We start from the raw sequence: 19697 nt of genomic DNA on the forward strand, positions 1-19697 counted from the left end.
TTAATGCTGGTGCCCAATCCAGTGCAAATTCCCTTCCCAATTCCCATGGGAATTGCTTCTGGAGCAGCTGGAATTGGATCAAACTCAGCTTTTCCAGAGGATGGAGTTGGGCCCTGAAGCTGGAATTACCTGGAGCGGATAAATCATGGGAGGGATGGAAAAGCTGGGGAAAGGGAGAAGGCTCCTGATGGGAATGCGTCTGGAATTGGGCATTAAAGCTGGGATTTCTAACCCTGATGAATGGAATTGAGTTGGAATTGCTGTGCAGGAGGATCCCAGAGAAAAATCCATGGACAGCAGCCGTGTGCTAGGATCCCATCCCTGGATCCCATCTCTGAATCCCATCCCTGAATCCCATCCCTGAATCCCATCCCAGATCCCATTCTCAGATCCCATCCCCAGATCCCATCCCTAATCCTTCTATCCCAGATCCCACCCAATCCATCAATCCATCCCAATCCCTCCCCAGTCCTGAATCCATCCCCAATCCCTCCATTCCAATCCATCCAGTCTTATCCGAATCCCATCCCCAAATCCCATCCCCAATCCATCGTCCCATCTCCATCCCCCCCACCCACCCCCACCCCCAATCCATCCCAAATCCCATCCCCAGATCCCATCCCTGAATCCCATCCCTGAATCCCATCCCCAAATCCCATCCCAGATCCCATCCCCAAATCCCATCCCCAAATCCCATCCCCAGATCCCATCCCCAGATCCCATCCCTGGATCCCATTCCCAGATCCCACCTCTCAGGGACTGAATCACCTCAGAGCCCTTAAACATTAAAATTTCACCGCGGGGGCCGGGATAACTCCCAGGATTTATTCTCTGGGGACACCCGGATCCCAAACCCACGTTCCTCATCCTTTTTTATTTATTTATTTCTTGATTGATTTGCGGTTTTTTGGGAAGCGCGGCCGCCGCCCCGCTCGGGCCCGGCCGGGAGGAGCGCTGAGCTCACGGCCCGGGGAGGGGTTTGCGAACGAGCCCAGTGAAATTGGGCAGGAAGCAGCGGCGCCCGCCGCACATTTCCCTGCCTGCGGGAGGATTTCACCGCGCTCAGCCCCGCAGCAAAACCTGGCTGGGGCTGGGCTGAGCTGCCCCCAGCACGGGCACCGCCGATTCAGGTAAATTCGGGGCTGCGAGCCGGGTTTGGGCTTTTATTGCCGCAAAAAAAAAATTCATTAATTTCAACATTTCCAAACCTCTCTTTCTTCGCGGCTGAAAGTTTCATTTCCCTTCTTCCCTCCGAATGTGTTTTTCTCTCTCTCGCATCGTGGTAAGAGACTGGAGGGGGAAAAAATGTGATGTTTCTCCTAATTCTAAGCTCATTCTCCTAAACTAATTCTCCTAATTCCGAGTTTTGGGGCGATTCTTCACCCCGCATTTGGCCGGGCTGCGATGCCGAAGAGTTTCGGTGTCACTTTAAAGAAGTCCTGGCCGAGCTGGAGATTTTATCCCTTTTTTGCTCCCAGCCATTCCCGACTGGAATAAAAGACGAGTTGAACTTTGGGCAATGCCTGAGCTGGGATTTTGGTAAAATATCCCGAATTTCGAGCAGAAACCCCGGTTGGTGCCATCAGCGTTGGGCATTTCGGGGGAGGATTTGGGGTTCTCCTCTCTGGATAATTCCCGTTTTTTCACAGGGAAAACTCAGGGGCAGATGTTTGGCAGAAGGTGCCAAATATGTCCTGAATTAAGGATTTTGTTTTTCCTGCTGTCACTGCTGGGGATCCCCTGAGCCTCCCAGCAGCTCCTTGGAAACTGCTTTATCCTGGTGATTTTTAGGATTACTTGGGGATATCCACCTGGAAAACTGCCCCGGAGAAACGCGGGATGTTCAACCCGAGCCGGGCTGAGCTCACCAATAATTGGGATCAATATTTCCTTCCCCATGAGTTTTTTGTTGTTAATCAAACAGCTGTGGATAAAAGATCTAAGCCCAGATAATTTAGAATATTAGAGAGGAAGATCCAAGTTTGGATATCTGGGAGTGCAGCAGGAAAGGAATTCATCATTCCCACAATCATCCCATAAAGGTGACAGCGCGGTGCTTCCAATTTTTCCTGGCAAAAAGCCCGAAAATCAGGGATTTAGGGCTCCTCCTTGCCAGTTTTCTCTGCATTGAGCCACCCACCGTGGTGGAATTTCCTCAGCTGGGGAGTGGGGAGCAGTTAAAATCAAATTAAATGAAATAAAAGCGTGAATTGCTGGGATATCCGAGTGCTCAGGGAGGAATCACCTCGGAGCGATGCTGGGGGCTCCGGGAGGGAATTCCGATGATCCCGGCCCCCAGGGCAGGAGGAGCTTGGGAAACATCCCCGAAAACGCGTTTTTAAAGGAAATTTAATCCTTAAATCGGGCGGTGCTGGGCTCAGAATTCCTCTCCGGTCCAAGCCAGCAGAGCTTTGGGGGTGCAGAAATGAGAATTTTAGGGGGAAAAGCTCGAGGGAAGTTTCAGCAGCTCGGAAAAGCCGCGGGGGTTGCAGAGTTGGGTGATGGAGCCCAGGACGAGGGTCCTGGGGGGGATTTAATGGGAAATCTGGAATTTCACTCCTCTCACAGGCTGAGACCCCAAAATGGACCCAGCAATGAGCTCTGGGGTTTTATATCCATTATTTGACTCTTTACTGTCCCTGTGCTCTGTTCTGCTTCCCTTTCTGCTAAGGAAATGATATTAATTATTTATTTATATTCATTAATGAATTAATTTATATTCATTGATTAATTAATCCATATTCATTAATTAATATAATTTCTATTCATTTTCCCCTTTTATCCCTTCCCCTCCTGGGCACTTCCAGAGCATTCCTGGTGTGGTTTCAAACCAGAGCTCCCAGTTTGGGGCACTGGGACGATCCCCGCATTTTGCCAGGGTTGGGATTAAATGCACGAGACATTAATTCTTGTTTGGACTTGGACGTTTATTAGTTCTTATTTATATTACATTTCCTTAGATGTTTATTAGTTCTTATTCATATTATACTTATTTAGATGTTTATTTGGTTCTTATTTATACTATGCTTCCTTAGATGTTTATTTGGTTCTTATTTATATTTCAGTCTCACCAACTGTGAGTTTTACAGCATTTCACTCTAACAAACTAAAAAATGGAGCCCAATCTCTCTCTCCAAGGCTTGTTATGGATTAATTGTCTAATTAAGAAATGACACTGAAGTTATTTTTATTTTTAATTTAATAACCGACCACTTGTGGCCTGTAGTGTGGACTTTTTAAATCTATTTACACAATACCACTTAAACTCATGAAGGAAGTGAAGAAGGACCAGCCTCTGCCCTAAAACCTCTATCTTGCTTTATATTTATATATTTATATTTATATTTATATATTATATTTATATTTATATTTATATTTATATTTATATTTATATTTATATTTATATCTATATCTATATCTATATTTATATATCTGTTTATATTTTGTGTGCTTATATTTAGTGTTTATAATTCAGTATTTATATTTTAGTATTTCTAGATTATATATTTACATTTATATCTAAAATAGAATGTATGACTATATTCTAAAACCTTAAACGCTGAGTTTCCCCCCTGTGATGTCACACGCCTCTATCCAAACTCCACTCCCACAATCCCAGTTCTGTCATTCCAGTTTGGAAGATTTCCCCACAGCCTCAGGTCAAATGCGGAGCTCTCCTGGGGGTCAGTGTTCGACAGACAGACAGACAGACAGACAGACAGACAGAGCCCTTTTTGGACACCCCCAGGGCCCTTTTTTGGACGCTCTCTTGGCCTTTTTTTGACTCTTTCAGGGCCCTCTTTTGACACTCTAAGGGCCCTTTTTTGACACTTTCTGAGCCATTTTTTGCCACCTCTCAGGGCCTTTTTTTGACACCCTCAGGGCCTTTATTTTGCAACTCTCAGGGCCCTTTTTTGGACCCTCTCAGGGCCCTTTTTTGCCGCTTTCAGTGCCTTTTTTTGACACCTTCTGAGCCCTTTTTTTTTTATGCTTTCTGAGCCCTTTTTTGCTCAGAAAGTGTCAGGGCTTTGCCTTCAGGGCTTTTTTTTGACACTTTCAGGGCCCTTTTTTGGACACCTTAGGGCCCTTTTTTTGCCACTTTCTGAGCCCTTTTTTGGACATTTCCAGGGCCCTTTTTGACACCTTCTGAGCCCTTTTTTTTTTTTTCAGGGCTCTTTTTTTGACACCTTTTGGACACTTTCCAGGCCCTTTTTGGACACCCTCAGAGCCCTTTTCTGACACCTTCAGGGCCCTTTGTTGACACCCTGAGCCCTTTTTATTTTGACGCTTTCGAGCCCCTTTTTTTGACATTTCCGGCCCTTTTTTTTTTGCCACCTTCAGAGCCCTTTTTTTGACGCTTCCAAGCCCTTTTTGGACACCCTCAGGACACTTTTTGGACAGTTCCAGGGCTGGTTTTTTGACACCTCTCTGGGCCCTTTTTTGACAGTTCCAGGGCCCTTTTTGGCACCCTTAGGGCTCTTTTGCCACTTTTCTTTTTTTTTTACACCCTCAGGGCCCTTTTTGGACACTTTCTGAGCCCTTTTTTGGACATCTTCAGGGTCCTTTTTTGACACCTCTCAGGGCCCCTTTCGGAGCCCTTTTGGCACCCTCAGGGCCCCTTTTAGACTCTTCCAGGGCCCTTTTTGGCCTCAGGCCCTTTTTGGACAATTTCTGAGCCCTTTTTGACCACCTTCAGGGCCCTTTTCTGACACTTCCAGGGCCCTTTTTTTGGCACCTTCAGAGCCCTTTTTTGACACTTCCAAGCCCTTTTTGGACACCCTCAGGACCCTTTTTGGACACTCCAGGGCCCTTTTTTACCACTTTCTGAGCCCTTTTTGGACACCTCTCTGGGCCCTTTTTGGACAGTTCCAGGGCCCTTTTTTGCCACCCTTAGGGCCCTTTTTTGACGACTTCAGGGCTCTTTTTGCCACTTTCAGGGCCCTTTTTTTTTACACCCTCAGGGCCCTTTTTGGACACTTTCTGAGCCCTTTTTTTTGACACCCTCAGGGCCCTTTTTGGACACTTTCTGAGCCCTTTCTGGACACCTTCATGGCCCTTTTTTAAAGTCTTTTTTTTGCCACTTTCTGTCCCACATTTCCCATTCCCACCTGCGCAAACGCCCTGAGAGGAGGAAAAGTTCCACTCCTAATCCAGGATGGAAATTTGTTATTCCAAGGGGGATTTCCCAGCAATAACAACAGCCTGGTTTGGAGCCTGGCTGTCCCCTGCTGGATTAGGGAGATTAATTAAAACAGCATCACCCAGAGGGCGAGCAGTGATCCCCTCCTCCTTGGAGGATTCCAGATCTGCCTGGAAATCCTCTCCATGGAAATTTGGGCTGAGCTCCGCTCCTTCAGCTCGCTCAGGATCCCTCTCTGGGGTCAATTTTTCCCTTCAGATGAATTTTTGGTGTTTAAGTGGTTTCTGCTGTGTGGAGATAAAAAACATAAAGAGTAAAAGACCAGGAGGGCTTAGAACATGACAGAGATCCTGGTTTAGAAATCTGGGAATGCAGCAGGACAAGAATCTATATCAGGAGAAATTTATCTCTGTCAGGAGAAATTTATTGCTATAAAAAGATATTTGTCTTCATATTTATTTGTATAAAGATGTATTTATAAGGATATATTTATGAGGATATTTATAAGGATATATTTATGAGGATATATTGACGTTTATAAAGATAAATGCCCTAAAATTTGTGGGAACAGGGGAATTTTTCCAGGGAACAACCCCCAGATCCATGGCCAGACCTTTCCTGAAGGGGCAGCTCCCAAATCCAGGCTGTGGCCTCTTCCCATATCTCCTCCAATTCCCATTCAGTTTACATTTTTGCCCCTCACTGCATCCCAGGAGGCACAAAAAGCTCTCCTGGGAAGAGAGGGATGTGTGGAGCATCTTCTGCCCACGGCACAGCTGGATCCAGCTGTTCCACCTGCAGGTCCCTGATCTCCTGCTCTCCTCCCTGGGCCTGCGGTGGGAGAAGGAGCAGGAATGGAGATTTGACACTCCCAGGGTCCAGGGCCAGCCCTGGCCTGGCTGCTCCAAGAAATTCCTGGAAATGGGAACCTGGAATTCCCAGTGCATGAACTGCAGTGCTGGGGAAAGGGGGGTGGGCTCCAACTGAACGGGGGGGAAATTCGGGAAGGAATTCCTGCCTGGGAGGGTGGGGAGGGGCTGGGCTGGGATTCCCAGGGAGCTGTGGCTGCCCCTGGATCCCTGGCAGTGCCCAAGGCCAGGCTGGAGCCCCTGGGACAGGGGGAGGTGTCCCTGCCATGGCAGGGGTGGGATGGGATGGGATGGGATGGGATGGGATGGGATGGGATGGGATGGGATGGGATGGGATGGGATGGGATGGGATGGGATGGGATGGGATGGGATGGGGTGGGATGGGGTGGGATGGGATGGGATTTAAGGTCCCTTCCAGCCCAAACCATTCCAGGATTCTTTGATTTTATTTCCCCATCCCTCTGTGGATGCTGCAGGAACAGCCCTGGACACTGGGAATGTGCTGGGCAGGAGGGCCTGGAGGGGCAGGGAATGGCTCCCACTGCCAGAGGGCAGGGCTGGATGGGATTTTGGGAAGGAATTCCTGGCTGGGATGGAATTCCCAGGGGCTGTGGCTGCCCCTGGATCCCTGGCAGTGCCCAAGGCCAGGCTGGAGCACCTGGGACAGGGGGAGCTGTCCCTGCCATGGCAGGGGTGGCATTGGATGGATTTCTGGTCTCTTCCATCCCAAACCATTGCAGGATTTTCAGGTTCAATCAGTGATGAAAAGGGCTCGATCAGGGAATTTTCACAGGGATTTTTCCATCCCTCTTTGCTCTCTGCCTGCTGCACTTTCCCCTCCTTGCCTGGCAAACATTCCCAAATGCCCTGGAACAGGCAGCCAAGGTGGAGTCACCATCCCTGGGACTTCCAGGCACACCTGGACGTGGTTTGGGGGTGAACAAGGTGGTGGCCTGCACTGGATGGTCTGAAACTCCATTTTCCAACCTGAACCATTCCATGGCTCCCTGGGCTATTCCAGAGCTCCTTTTCCAACCGGGAAATCTCTGCTCTGATTGTTCCCCCGGCTCAGGAGTTTGGGATTTTCTGCCAGTGCTTGGTGCCTCTGATCCTTCCAGGGACCTTTGTGGCTCAGGTTTTTAGGAGTGGGAATGAGAAGGGATTTAATCCATGGGGATTTAACCCTTGGAGAGCCCCTGCTCTCTTGGAGCAGTGGGAGAAGGTATCCAACATCTCACCCCAGGGAATGGTGGGATTTTATTCCCTTTGACGATTCCTGAGAGGCTCCCAGTGGAGAAGAGCCTGGAGAACTCCTCCCGTGGCACTGGGATTCCTGTTCCCACCCTGAGGAATGCACCTGGGATGATGGAGCTGGAATTGCAGGAATTCCCGGGATTCCTGTTCCAAGGGAAATCCACCCCCCGAGGAATGCACCTGGGGCGAGGAACACACCTGGGGTGATGGAGATGAAATTGGGAATGCAGGGATTCCCGGGATTCCTGTTTCAAGAGAAATCCCATTCCCAGAGAAATCCTGTTCCCAGCCCGAGGAATGCACCTGGGGTGATGGAAAGTGAAATCGGGAATGCAGGGATTCCCGGGATTCCCAGGATTCCTGCTTCCACCCCGAGGAATGCACCTCGGGTGGTGGAACAGGGAATTGGGGATGCAGGGATGCCCAGGATTCCTGTTCCCAGCCCGAGGAATGCACCTGGGGCGATGGAGAGTGAAATTGGGGATGCAGGGATTCCTGGGATTCCTGTTTCCAGAGAAATCCTGCTCCCACCCTGAGGAGTGCACCTGGGGCGATGGAGCAGGGAATTGGGGATGCAGGGATTCCCGGGATTCCTGTTCCCAGCCCAGGAACGCACCTGGGGTGATGCAGCTGGAATTGGAGATGCAGGGATTCCCGGGATTCCTGCTCCAAGGGAAATCCTACCCCCACCCTGAGGAATGCCCCTGGGGCGATGGAGCAGGGAATTGGGGATGCAGGGATTCCCGGAGATTCCCCGGTTCCAAGCGGCTGAACACCAACGGTTCAGAGCCCCGGGGACAATCGGGACAATTGTCCCCGCTCCCGCTGCTGCCTCCCCGGGCACAAAGGGCTCCCGTCCCGCTCCAGAGTTTCCCTTTGTTGTCTGGGTGAGGACGGGAGCAGGGAAGTGTCTGGTTCTGGGGTCTGTCTGAGCTCATCCCTTGCTGGGTGACTGGATGGGATTCAGAAGGGGAATTTCGGCTGGGTTTGGCTCCGGAGATGAGCGGGCTCTGTTACACCTGGGAAAGTGCTGGAGAAGGGAAAACTCAGGATTAGGAGCTTTGGGAGGCCCGTGAAAAGGAGGGAGAGGATTTTAAATGGGCAGAGTGCCAGGACAAGGGGCATTGGTTTTAAACTGCCGGAGGGCAGGGATGGAGGGGATATTGGGAAGGAATTCCCAGAGCAGCTGCGGCTGCCCCTGGATCCCTGGCAGTGCCCAGGGATGGACACCCTGGGACAGTGGGAGCTGACCCTGCCCATGGCAGGGGTGGCACTGGATGGGATTTAAATCCTTTCCAACCCAGACCATCCCAGGATTCCACAACAATTCCATGTTTTTTCCTTGCCATCCCGTGCCTCTGTTCCCTTCAGGACCCAGGACTGGAAAGGGCTGAGTCAGCCGCCACCAGGATCATGCCTGGAAGCCTTAAATTACACATTCCTGTGGGGATGGATCTCGGCTCCCAGCCTGGAATATGGCACAGAGAACCAGGAGAGCTGGAGCATTTCCTGCCTTCTCCACTGGCTCTGCTCGACGGGTTTTTAATGCTCTGACTTGGATTCCTTTGAATGGAGAGACCAAAATATTGCCCTGACGTCAGGGATAAATCTGGAGGTCGTTAGAGGCCGTGAGGGGAGCACTGGGCCCGAAAGGAAGGGAAAATCCAGCCCAAACCAAACCTCCTGCAACCTTCAGCCTGGATTCATTCTCAGGCGGTTCAGCACGTGCAGCTGCCCCAGACTGGAAGGGAGAAGGTGTCCAAGTGCTCGTGCCAGCGGCAGAGCTGTGGTTTTGCTGGAATATTTTCCATGTTCGGTTGTGTTCTTGTGGTTTCTGGGGCCCCCATAATGTGTGGGTGCAGCTGGTGCTGCCCGTGCCCTTTAAATGTTGTTTGGGTGAGGCTGCGGCTGAGCCATCCCTGCTGCGTGCAGGGCAGGGAGAGTTCTGGGTATCAGAGCCCTAAAATGTCTCGGAGCCGAGCAGGGAGATTTCAGGGGAGAATAAATCCAGGATTTCTGTGCAGTGAAGGAGCTGCTGGGCAATCTTCTCTGCTCTCAATGCTCCAAACCAGTCCTGGCCTCGAATCCCAGTGAAAAAGGACCTGGATGCTGTGGATCAGAGCCATGGAATGGGTTGGGTGGGAAGGGACTTTAAATCCCTCAAATCCCATCTCCTCCCACCCCCATCCAGCACCCCTGGGTGCCCCAAGCTCCATCCAGCCTGGCCTTGGCCATTTCCAGGGATGGGGCAAGCCCAGCCTGAGCTCTGCCATGCCAGAATTCCCAATTTTCCCTCCTGTCCCCTCGGGACAGACAAAAGCTGAGAGTCCATTTCAGTGCTGAGGCCCTGGGAGCTTTCCCTGGGTTCTGCTGAGTTCCTCAAGTTTCCCCTTGGAGCTGGGCTGCTGTTTTGTGTGGGAATCCCAAACTGTGGCTGTGGAATCCCTCTGGATTCTGCTCTTCCTGGCTTAATCTGAGGAAATTTTCTTGAGTCCCTCACTGAACAGGGGCTGAGGGTTTATTTTGGGGGACACAGGACCTGTGGAAGTTTTGTCTCCTGGTGTTTGGGATTGGAGGGAGCTCAGGGCGCTGCTCCTGTCCCAGTCTTGTGCAGAAATTCCCCAGGATTTTTGCACATGTAATGGGATTTCTGAGTGGTTTTCAAGTGCCTTCCCCTGGAGGAGCCCCTCCTGATCCCACAGCAAAGAAGGGACACGGTGCTGCCCCACCTGAGTGCCCTGAGCCATTTGTCCCAGGATTGGGTGGGGAATGTGTTCCTACAATCTCGTTGGAATTCCTTGTTTCCCAGCCAGAATTCCCTCTGTGGCGCTTTATCCTCTCTCACCAGGATTTCTCCAGCTCCGTGAGAGTTTTCTCCTTTCCCTGTGCAGGATTTGGATGATCCTTGTGGATCAGGATACTGATGATCCCAAATCCCTGAATCCCTGGGGAACAGCAGCAAACCCATTTTGGGCTCAGCCAGGCTTTGCCAGGAGTGAAAATTCCACCTCCTGGATCCGCTCTAATCCCAATTAGTGTCTGCCAGGCTAATCTTGGTCCCAATTAAAGCGCCCTGGAGCTGTGCCGTGACCTTCCCCTCCCTCGCAGCTGCTCCCGAGGTCTCTCGGGGCCGGGATTCTTGGAAAGGCTCTGGCACCTGGCAGGGCTCGGCTCATTAACACCTCCGCAGGCTCGGAGCCATCCCCAGCCCTGCTCCGCACGCTTTCCCCAAATTGCTGTGTCTTTTGGCTCCAGTCCTCCATGAAACGGCTGCAGAGGTTGGGTTTGAGCAGGGGAAGGGCTGGAAGGGGAGTTCAGAGCTTGGGGTTGTTCCCCGAGCCCCAGGGACCCCCAAAGCGGGGCTGACACGGGTTCCTGTTTGCCTTGGCACGGGCCAGGCTCTGGGCTCTTTGTTGAACCTTTTCTCCCCTCCAATATTCGGGTTTAGGTGACATTGTCCCCTCAAATATTCGGGTTTAGTTGACATTCTCCCCTCAAATATTCGGGTTTAGTTGACATTCTCCCCTCACATATTCGGGTTTAGTTGACATTCTCCTCTCCAATATTCGGGTTTAGCTGACATTCTCCTCTCCAATATTCGGGTTTAGTTGACATTCTCCTCTCCAATATTCGGGTTTAGTTGACATTCTCCTCTCCAATATTCAGGTTTAGTTAACATGGAGCTTTCTGGAGGCTCAGAAATAAACCAAAACTGGCCCAAGAGGGGAATTTTTTCATGTTCCGCTCATGATGCTGAAGTGCTGCTCTATCTCTGACAGCTGCAGGGTTTGACTGGGAGGTTGCTCCACTCTTTATCTGCCTTTTCCTTCCCAAATTTCCCTCACGTGGCTGCAGGACCATCCAGATGCTCCCAGAAATAGAAATACAAATATTTATAAACAGAGCCCTGCGTTCTCAGTGTGTGGGACAGCCCTGGGAAAGCTTTAATGACCCTTTAGAAACCAAATAATGACCCTTTAGAGACCCAAAAAATGACCCTTTCTAAAACCAGCCGGGAGTTTGGGGCTAAATCAGCCTCCTCAGCTGAATTTTTCGGGAGAGCTTCTGCAACCCAATTTCGTTTTTGAGGAGGGTTTGCTGAGGGTTTAAAAATGCTTTAAAAAGCAAGGAACAGCAGCCACTGAGGATGGAGCTGATCAAACCAGATGTCTGGGGACAGACATGATCAATACAGATGTTTAGGGGTGGAGAAGATCCAGACAGATGTTCATGGGTGGAGCAGATCAAACCAGATGTTTGGGGATGGAACAGATCAAGACAGTTGTTGTTGAGGGATGGAACAAATCAAGACAGATGTTTGGGGATGGAAGAGATAAATACAGATATTTAAGGATTGAGCAGATCCAGACAGATGTTTAGGGGTGGAGCAAATCAATGCAGATGTTGTTTAGGGGTGGAGATGATCAATGCAGATGTTTAGGGGTGGAGCAGATCAATGGGGATGTTTAGGGATGGAGCAGATCAAGCAGATGTTTAGGGGTGGAGCAGATCAATGCAGATGTTTAGGGATGGAACAGATCAGTGCAGATGTTTGGGGATGGCACAGATCAGCACAGATGTTGTTGAGGGATAGAACAAACCAAGACAGATGTTTAGGGATGGAGCAGATCAATGCAGATGTTTAGGGATGGAGAAGATCCAGACAGATGTTTAGGGGTGGAACAGATCAATGCAGATGTTGTTTAGGGGTGGAACAAATCAGTACAGATGTTTGGGGATGGCACAGATCGGCACAGATCAGCACAGATGTTGTTGAGGGACGGAACAAACCAAGACAGATGTTTAGGGATGGAGCAGATCAATGCAGATGTTGTTTAGGGATGGAGCAGATCAAACCAGATGTTTAAAAATGAAACCTGAAGCTGCCCAGATCTTGCTGCAGAGCTCGAGGCTCTGCTGAGGTGAAACTCCTCCCCTCTGGGGTTTGGACTGACAATTCCCACCCGTCCTTCCCTGCCAAGATCCAGGGGGATCCCTGGAATTTTCTCTCCATCCAGGAGCACCTCCCAGCCCCTGTTTGTCCCCTGGGCTGAACCCACCCTGTGTCCATCCAAACATCTCCAGGGGTTTGTTCAGAGCCCGGTGCTGCTGGGCTTGGGGTCAGGGCTGATGGCTGGGACCAGTCCAGGAACTGGAGCTCCTGGATCCCTCTGGATCTCCTGGAGCCAGGATTCTGGATCCCTCTGGAGCTCCAGGAGCCAGGATTCTGGATCCCTCTGGAACTCCTGGATCCCTCTGAATCTTCTGGATCCAGGATTCTGGATCACTCTGGAGCTCCTGGATCACTCTGGATCTCCTGGATCCAGGATCATGGATCCCCTGGATCTGGGATCCTGGATCGCTCTGGAGCTCCTGGATCTGGAATCTTGGATCATTCTGGAGCTCTTGGATCTGGGATCCTGGATCCCTCTGGAGCTCCTGGATCGCGAATTCTGAATCACTCTGGAACTCCTGGATCCTTCTGGAGCTCCTGGATCCGGGATCCCTCTGATCCTGCCCTGCCAGCTGCATTCCCGTTGGAAAATCCCCTCTCCTCGCTCCAGAGGGAGCAGCAGCTGCATTTCCCTCCTCCCATCCCCTCCAGCCCTCCCCAGGCTGGGGCAGCACCTGGTTTTATTCCTCTCTCTCAGCCTCACCTCCTGACCTACAAATAAATTGGCTCCTGGAAACCCAATGTTTGTTTTCCAAGATTTTTTCCCTCTCATTTTCCCGCCCCATCCTGATTTATGAGATCTGTTGGAAAACCTCCTCTGGCTTTTCCTGTTTCCCCTCCAATCCCGGGCTCTAGTCCCCGAGCTTCTGTTTCATTTCTCCCTTCCTCGGCAAAATCCTTTTCGTTCCAGCAGGAATCTCCTGAGCCCCATCCCTGCTTAACCCACAGGGAAACTGAGGCACAGCCCTGGAAATGTCCTGGAATTCTGATCCATGTGCTCCTCAGCTTTAAAGGCTGTTCGTGGATTTTGTATCTCTATGTGAGGATGTGATTTTTCTGGGAATTTTTTTTTAAAGGATAGACCAGGTTTAGCTGAAATTTCGGAGAGTTTTAGTTCCTAGACATCTCCTTTGGAGCCAAATCCTCCCTCCCCTCCGGTGGCTGCCAGGAGCCAACGGAGCTCCCAAGGTCTGGGGAGGATTTTCCCCCTGAGCTCTGGCACTGCTTCACTTGGGAATGATGGAATCCTCATCCCCACGTGTCCTGCCTGACCGCTCCACGTGCCTGGGCGTCAGTGGGAAGCAGGAAAAGGACAGGATTTCACAGGATTCCATTCCTGGATGAAATTCCTCTCGTGAATCACGAGAAGTTGTCTGTTTCCGCCTTAAACTGTGCTCGTGGAGCACTTGGACGCCAACAAATCCCCATCCAGACTTACAACCGAAACCTGGAGATGTTTTCCACTATTCCAGGGTCATCCAAGGCTTCTGCCAAGTGTCTGGTGATGTTTTGAGTTTGTACAGATGGAACCAGGCGTGCAGGAACAGAAATAAATCTTTTATCCCACTGGGAACCCGGAGTTCAGGATAAATCCCTCACTGCTGGCCACGGGATTTCCTCACCCTCCTGGTTTTCCACTGCTCCTGATGGGTTTGGGCTCTCGATGGGGAGAAAAAAGGGTTCAGTTCTGTCCTGCAGGATTGGGGTGAAGTTTTCCTGCTGGATTTCTGGAGGAAAACAGGAAAATCATTTGCTACACCTCCCAGCACAGAGAATTTTACCTGGGGAAAATGGATTTTTGGGGTGAAATCATGTGGCAAGTTGATCTAAACTTCTAAATGGGGGAGGTTTCAGTTTGTTTGTCCCACCCCACAGGAAATAATTGAGGTGACTTTGGTTTTTACAGGTGGCATTGGAGGTAACCCCAATTTCCAAGATAATAATGGAAATAATAATTAAGAATAGAAACAGTAATTAATAGTAGAAATAATAATTAATAATATAAATAATAAATGATAATATAAATACTAAATAATAATATAAATAATATGAACAAACAAAAGTAAAATAAGAAATAATAAACAATAAAATAAATAATAACATATAGAAATAAATGAAATAGTATCAATGCTTTAATACTATAAATCATATCCATTTTGAATCAGTACAAACTTTAATTAAAACCCGATTTTCCTCCAGGACAGCCCTGCCCGCACTGCCTGGCTCTGCCTCTGAGGACTGTGAGCGCTGAAAATGGGAAGATCCCAAGTTTTTCCCTCCAACCACTGCCTGCTGCTGCTGCTGCTGCTGGCCGGGCTGAGCTGTGCCCAGTACGAGCCCTGGCCGTACCTGCCCGGCTACCCCGAGCCGCCCCCCCAGGTGTTCCAGCCGCCCCAGAGAGCCCCAGACGTGCCCAAAATCCAGCTGAGGCTGGCGGGGCAGAAGAGGAAGCACAACGAGGGCAGGGTGGAGGTGTTCTACGGCGGAGAGTGGGGCACCGTGTGCGACGACGACTTCTCCATCCACGCCGCCCACGTGGTGTGCCGGGAGCTGGGCTACGTGGAGGCCGTGTCCTGGCTGCCCAGCTCCAAGTACGGGAAAGGAGAAGGTAAGGAGATCCTGGAGCATTGTGGGGAATGTTTCCAGCTCCCAGTAATCCCTAATTTCAGTTTAATTGGTGCTGTTGGGGTGTTTCTCTCATGTGGCAGGAGCTGGGCTACGTGGAGGCCGTGTCCTGGCTGCCCAGCTCCAAGTATGGAAAAGGAGAAGGTGAGGGGGTCTTGGAGCACTCTGGGGAATGTTTCCAGCTCCCAATAATCCCTGATTTTTGGTATTGATCATCAGTGATCAGTCTCATCAATTAGTTTGAGTGTTGGTTTCTCATGCTCTGCTCTGTGAGGTAAAAAATGTGTTAAAGTGTTGGAAAGCATCCAAAGGATGGACACAGGGATGGAAAAGGGTCTGCAGCAGCTGAAGGACCTTGGATTGGGATCCCAAGGTATTGGGAGGGCCTTTCCATCTTCCAATAATCCCTAATTTCAGTTTAATTGGTGGTGTTGGGGTGTTTCTCTCTCAGGCTGGGAGCTGGGCTATGTGGAGGCCGTGTCCTGGCTGCCCAGCTCCAAGTATGGGAAAGGAGAAGGTGAGGAGATCTTGGAAGAGGGAGGAGATCTTTCCATCTCCCAATAATAGCTGATTTGTGGTATTGATCATCAATGACCAGTCTCTTTGATGGTTTTGAGTGTTGGTTTCTCATGCTCTGCTCTGTGAGGTAAAAAATGTGTTGAAGTGTTGGAAAGCATCCAAAGCATGGACACAGGGATGGGGAAGGGTCTGGAGCAGCTGAAGGACCTTGGATTGGGATCCCAGGGCATTGGGAGAGTCGTTCCATCTCCCAGTAATCCCTGATTTCAGTCTCATTGATGGTTTTGGGGCGTTTCTCTCTTGGGAGCTGGGCTACATGGAGGCCGTGTCCTGGCTGCCCAGCTCCAAGTACGGGAAAGGAGAAGGTGAGGAGATCCTGGAGCACTGTGGGGAATGTTTCCAGCTCCCAGTAATCCCTAATTTCAGTCTAATTGATGGTTTTGGGGTGTTTCTCTCTTGGAGGCCATGTCCTGGCTGCCCAGCTCCAAGTATGGAAAAGGAGAAGGTGAGGGGGTCTTCAGAAAGAGAGAGGGTCCTTCCCTCTCCCAATAATCCCTGATTTCAGTCTCACTGATGGTTTTGAGTGTTGGTTTCTCGTGCTCTGCTCTGTGAGGTAAAAAAGGTGTTGGAAAGCATCCAAAGGATGGACACAGGGATGGGGAAGAGCAGCTGAAGGACCTTGGATTGGGATCCCAAGGTATTGGAAGGGCCTTTCCATCTCCCAGTAATCCCTGATTTCGGTCTCATTGATGGTTTTGGGGTGTTTCTCTCTTGAAGGCCGTGTCCTGGCTGCCCAGCTCCAAGTACAGGAAAGGAGAAGGTGAGGAGATCTTGGAGCAGTGTGGGGAATGTTTCCAACATCCAATAATCCCTGATTTTTGGTATTGATCATCAATGATCAGTATCATTGATGGTTTTGAGTGTTGGTTTCTCGTGCTCTGCTCTCTGAGGTAAAAAATGTGTTAAAGTGTTGGAAAGCATCCAAAGGATGGACACAGGGATGGAGAATTGCCTGGAGAAGCTAAAGAACCTTGGATTGGGATTTCAGGGCTTTTCCAGTTCCCCATAATCCATAATTTTAGTTTAATTGGTAGTTTTGAATGTTCCTTTCTCATGCTGTGCTCTGTGTGGTAAAAAATGTGTGAAACTATCGGAAAGCATCCAAAGGATGGACACAGGGATGGGGAAGGGTCTGGAACATCTGAGAGACCTTGGATTGGGATCCCAGGGCACTGGGGGAGCCTCTCCATCTCCCAAGAATCCCTAATTTCAGTTTAATTGACAAGTTTGGGGTGTTTCATGCTGTGCTGAGTGGATTTGGGATCTGAGGGGTAAAAAAAGGTGTGAAATTATTGGAAGCATCCAAAGGATGGACACGGGGATGGGGAAGGGTCTGGAGCAGCTGAGGGCGCTCGGAAAAGAGGAGACTGAGGGGAGAAATTTTGGGATCTGCTCCTGCCCAGGGGCCTCTGATTGTTCCCTGAACAGAATCCAGGCAAAGCTGGAGCTGTGCCAGGGGAATTTAGGTTGGATTTTAGGGAAAAGTTCTGTGTCATGGTCTGGTCTGTGCCTCCAAAGGGGTCTGAACAGTTCATACCCTATGGGAATGGTTATATGGGAATAACAACCATTGGGTTATACGGGAATAACCACCATTGGGTTATATGGGAATAATTACTGGGTTATATGGGAATAGCAACTATTGGGTTATATGGGAATAACAACCATTGGGTTATACGGGAATAACCACCATTGGGTTATATGGGAATAACAACCATTGGGTTATATGGGAATAATTACTGGGTTATATGGGAATAACAACTATTGGGTTATATGGGAATAACAACCATTGGGTTATATGGGAATAGCAACTATTGGGTTATATGGGAATAATTACTGGGTTATATGGGAATAGCAACCATTGGGTTATATGGGAATAACAACCATTGGGTTATATGGGAATAATTACTGGTTATATGGGAATAATTACTGGGTTATATGGGAATAGCAACCATTGGGTTATATGGGAATAACAACCATTGGGTTATATGGGAATAGCAACTATTGGGTTATATGGGAATAACAATTATGTGGGAATAACCATTTTGGGCGTCTTCAGGCTGCTCCTGGTGGGGAAAATCTGTTCAGCCTCATCCCAGATTTTATCTACTGGACTCATGGAATGGTTTGGGTTGGAAAGGAGCTTAAAGTCATCCAATTATCCCCCCCTGCCATGGTCACCTCCCACTGTCCTCAGTGCTCCAGCCTGGCCTTGGGCACTTCCAGGGCTCCAGGGGCAGCACCAGCTCCTCTGGGAATTCCATCCCAGCCCCTCCAAGGGAGGAGTTTCTTCCCAAAATCCCATCTAAATTTCCCCTCCTTCACCTTAAACCACTCCCCTTGTCCTGGGGATGCGTTTTCCACGTTCTTTCTCGCCCCCTGAACCTTAACACCTGGTGGAAATGTGGAAAATCCCACCTGAATCCCAAATACCTGCTGGGCAAACCCTTGGAAAGGAGAATGTTTGTTTGTGACAGCCGGGAATTCCTGAAATCACCAAATTTGAGAGGGAAAACTCAGAAATAATCCAGGAATAACAACGGATCTGTGAGATAACGGACACCCCAAGGGATTGCTCGGGATTTATTGGGATTTGTGATTGAATCTTGTCCTGCTGAGGATTTTTCCTGCCCTCCCCGGAGCCTGCTGGATCCCACAGGGATAAAATTCCACTCAGGAGGGCCGCAGGTGCTGTTTGGGTGGATTTGAGCAGTTTTTGAGTGCTCACACCTATAAATGTCCCATAAAAGAGTGAGTGGGGCCTGAGGGAAATTGCAAACCTGGAATGTGCTCCCAAAGTTGTGGATTTTGGCTCTAGAGGCAGAGCTGGAGATTTCCAAGCGAGGAAGAGGCCGTGACATTGGAAAACAAACCGGGCTGGCCACAGGGTCACACGGGATGGAGAATTCCCAGGGAAATCCCAAATCCAGGCTCTGGGGGGCTCTTCCCAATTCTGGTTCTAAGGGGCCTGATTTCTGTATTAATTTCTTATTTTAATATTTTAAATAAGTTTAAATGCATTAATTTAATATATTATTTATACCATAATTAAATTCCAATTTAATATTAATTTAATATAACATAATATTAATTTTAATTAATTTATTTTATTTAATTATATTCTTAATTTAATATATTATTTGATATATTAATTTAACATTGATTAAATTTATTAATTTAATATTCCTATATGAATAAAGGATGGGAAAAGCTATTGGGTCGGAGCTTTTCCCAACTTGACAACTTTACTTTGGTCTTAAAATATAAATAAATTAATAATTTAAAAGTTAAAATTTAAAGTTAACTAATTCCATTAAAGGATAATGCTTTTTTATTCTGGCATTTAATGACGATTCTTAATGGCAGCATTTTGCCAAGGTGGAGCACGCTGAAATGTAGATCATGGATAGAATTTTACAGTCTTTGCAAATTTGGATATTTAACAAAAATGTCTTAATGAGAGACTAGAATGAATAGCCTGATATTATTTTATTTCAATTTTAAAATTTACTTTATTTTTATTGTATTTTTTATTGTCTTGGATGAGCTTAATCTCAGTTTATAGGATGTATTTTAGAGAGGACTTTGTGCGCTGCTTGAGGTGCTGCTTTATTCACCTTGATTTTCACACCTTGGTTTTTCCCACTGAGAATTTTCATCAGCATCCCTGGGGCAGCACAGGCTGGAGGTGGATTTTTATTTCCAAATGGATAAAGGACAGGAAAATCCATGGGCCAGAGCTTTTCCCAATCCATCAATCCTTGAGGTGCCGCTTTATTCACCTTGATTTGCACACCAAGAGTGAGACCCAGGGAGATTCCCTGGAATCCAGGTTCAGGATTCAGGGAATCCTGAATTTCACACTGAGAGTGAGACCCAGCTGCTTCCCTGGAATCCAGGTTCAGGGAATCCAGCCCAGATTCCTCCTTTTGGAATCTCAGCTGTGTTTTCATCCTTTTCCAGGAAAAATCTGACTGTTTGAAAATCATGCACTGCTTGAGGTGCTGCTTTATTCATCTTGATTGTCACACCCCGGTTTTTCACACTGACAAATTTCATCACTGTTCCCTGTGATGGATCTGATCACTGTGCTGGAGCAACATGGGCTGGAGGTGGATTTTTATTCCCAAATGGATAAAGGATGGGAAAATCCATGGGCCAGATCCTTTCCCAATCCATCAATCCTTGAGGTGCCGCTTTATTTTTACACCAAGAGTTCACATCTTGATTTGCACACCAAGAGTGAGACACAGCACTTCCCTGCCTTCCAGGCAAG

The 19697-nt window shown here is 48.8% G+C and overlaps 1 protein-coding gene across 1 annotated transcript in view; it reads left to right on the forward strand.

Annotated features, from left to right (window-relative positions):
• Positions 1-1002: 1002 nt before the first annotated feature.
• The window catches only part of LOXL2 (lysyl oxidase like 2), a 77076-nt gene continuing 58381 nt past the window's right edge, over positions 1003-19697 (forward strand). Inside the window, 2 exon segments of the mRNA XM_030964289.1 lie at positions 1003-1130; positions 14417-14825. Of these exon segments, the coding sequence (XP_030820149.1) occupies positions 14471-14825 (355 nt within the window). The 5' untranslated portion in view covers positions 1003-1130; positions 14417-14470.

This window comes from Camarhynchus parvulus, chromosome 22 (genome assembly GCF_901933205.1).
Source record: "Camarhynchus parvulus chromosome 22, STF_HiC, whole genome shotgun sequence".
NCBI classification, from domain to species: Eukaryota; Metazoa; Chordata; class Aves; order Passeriformes; family Thraupidae; genus Camarhynchus; species Camarhynchus parvulus.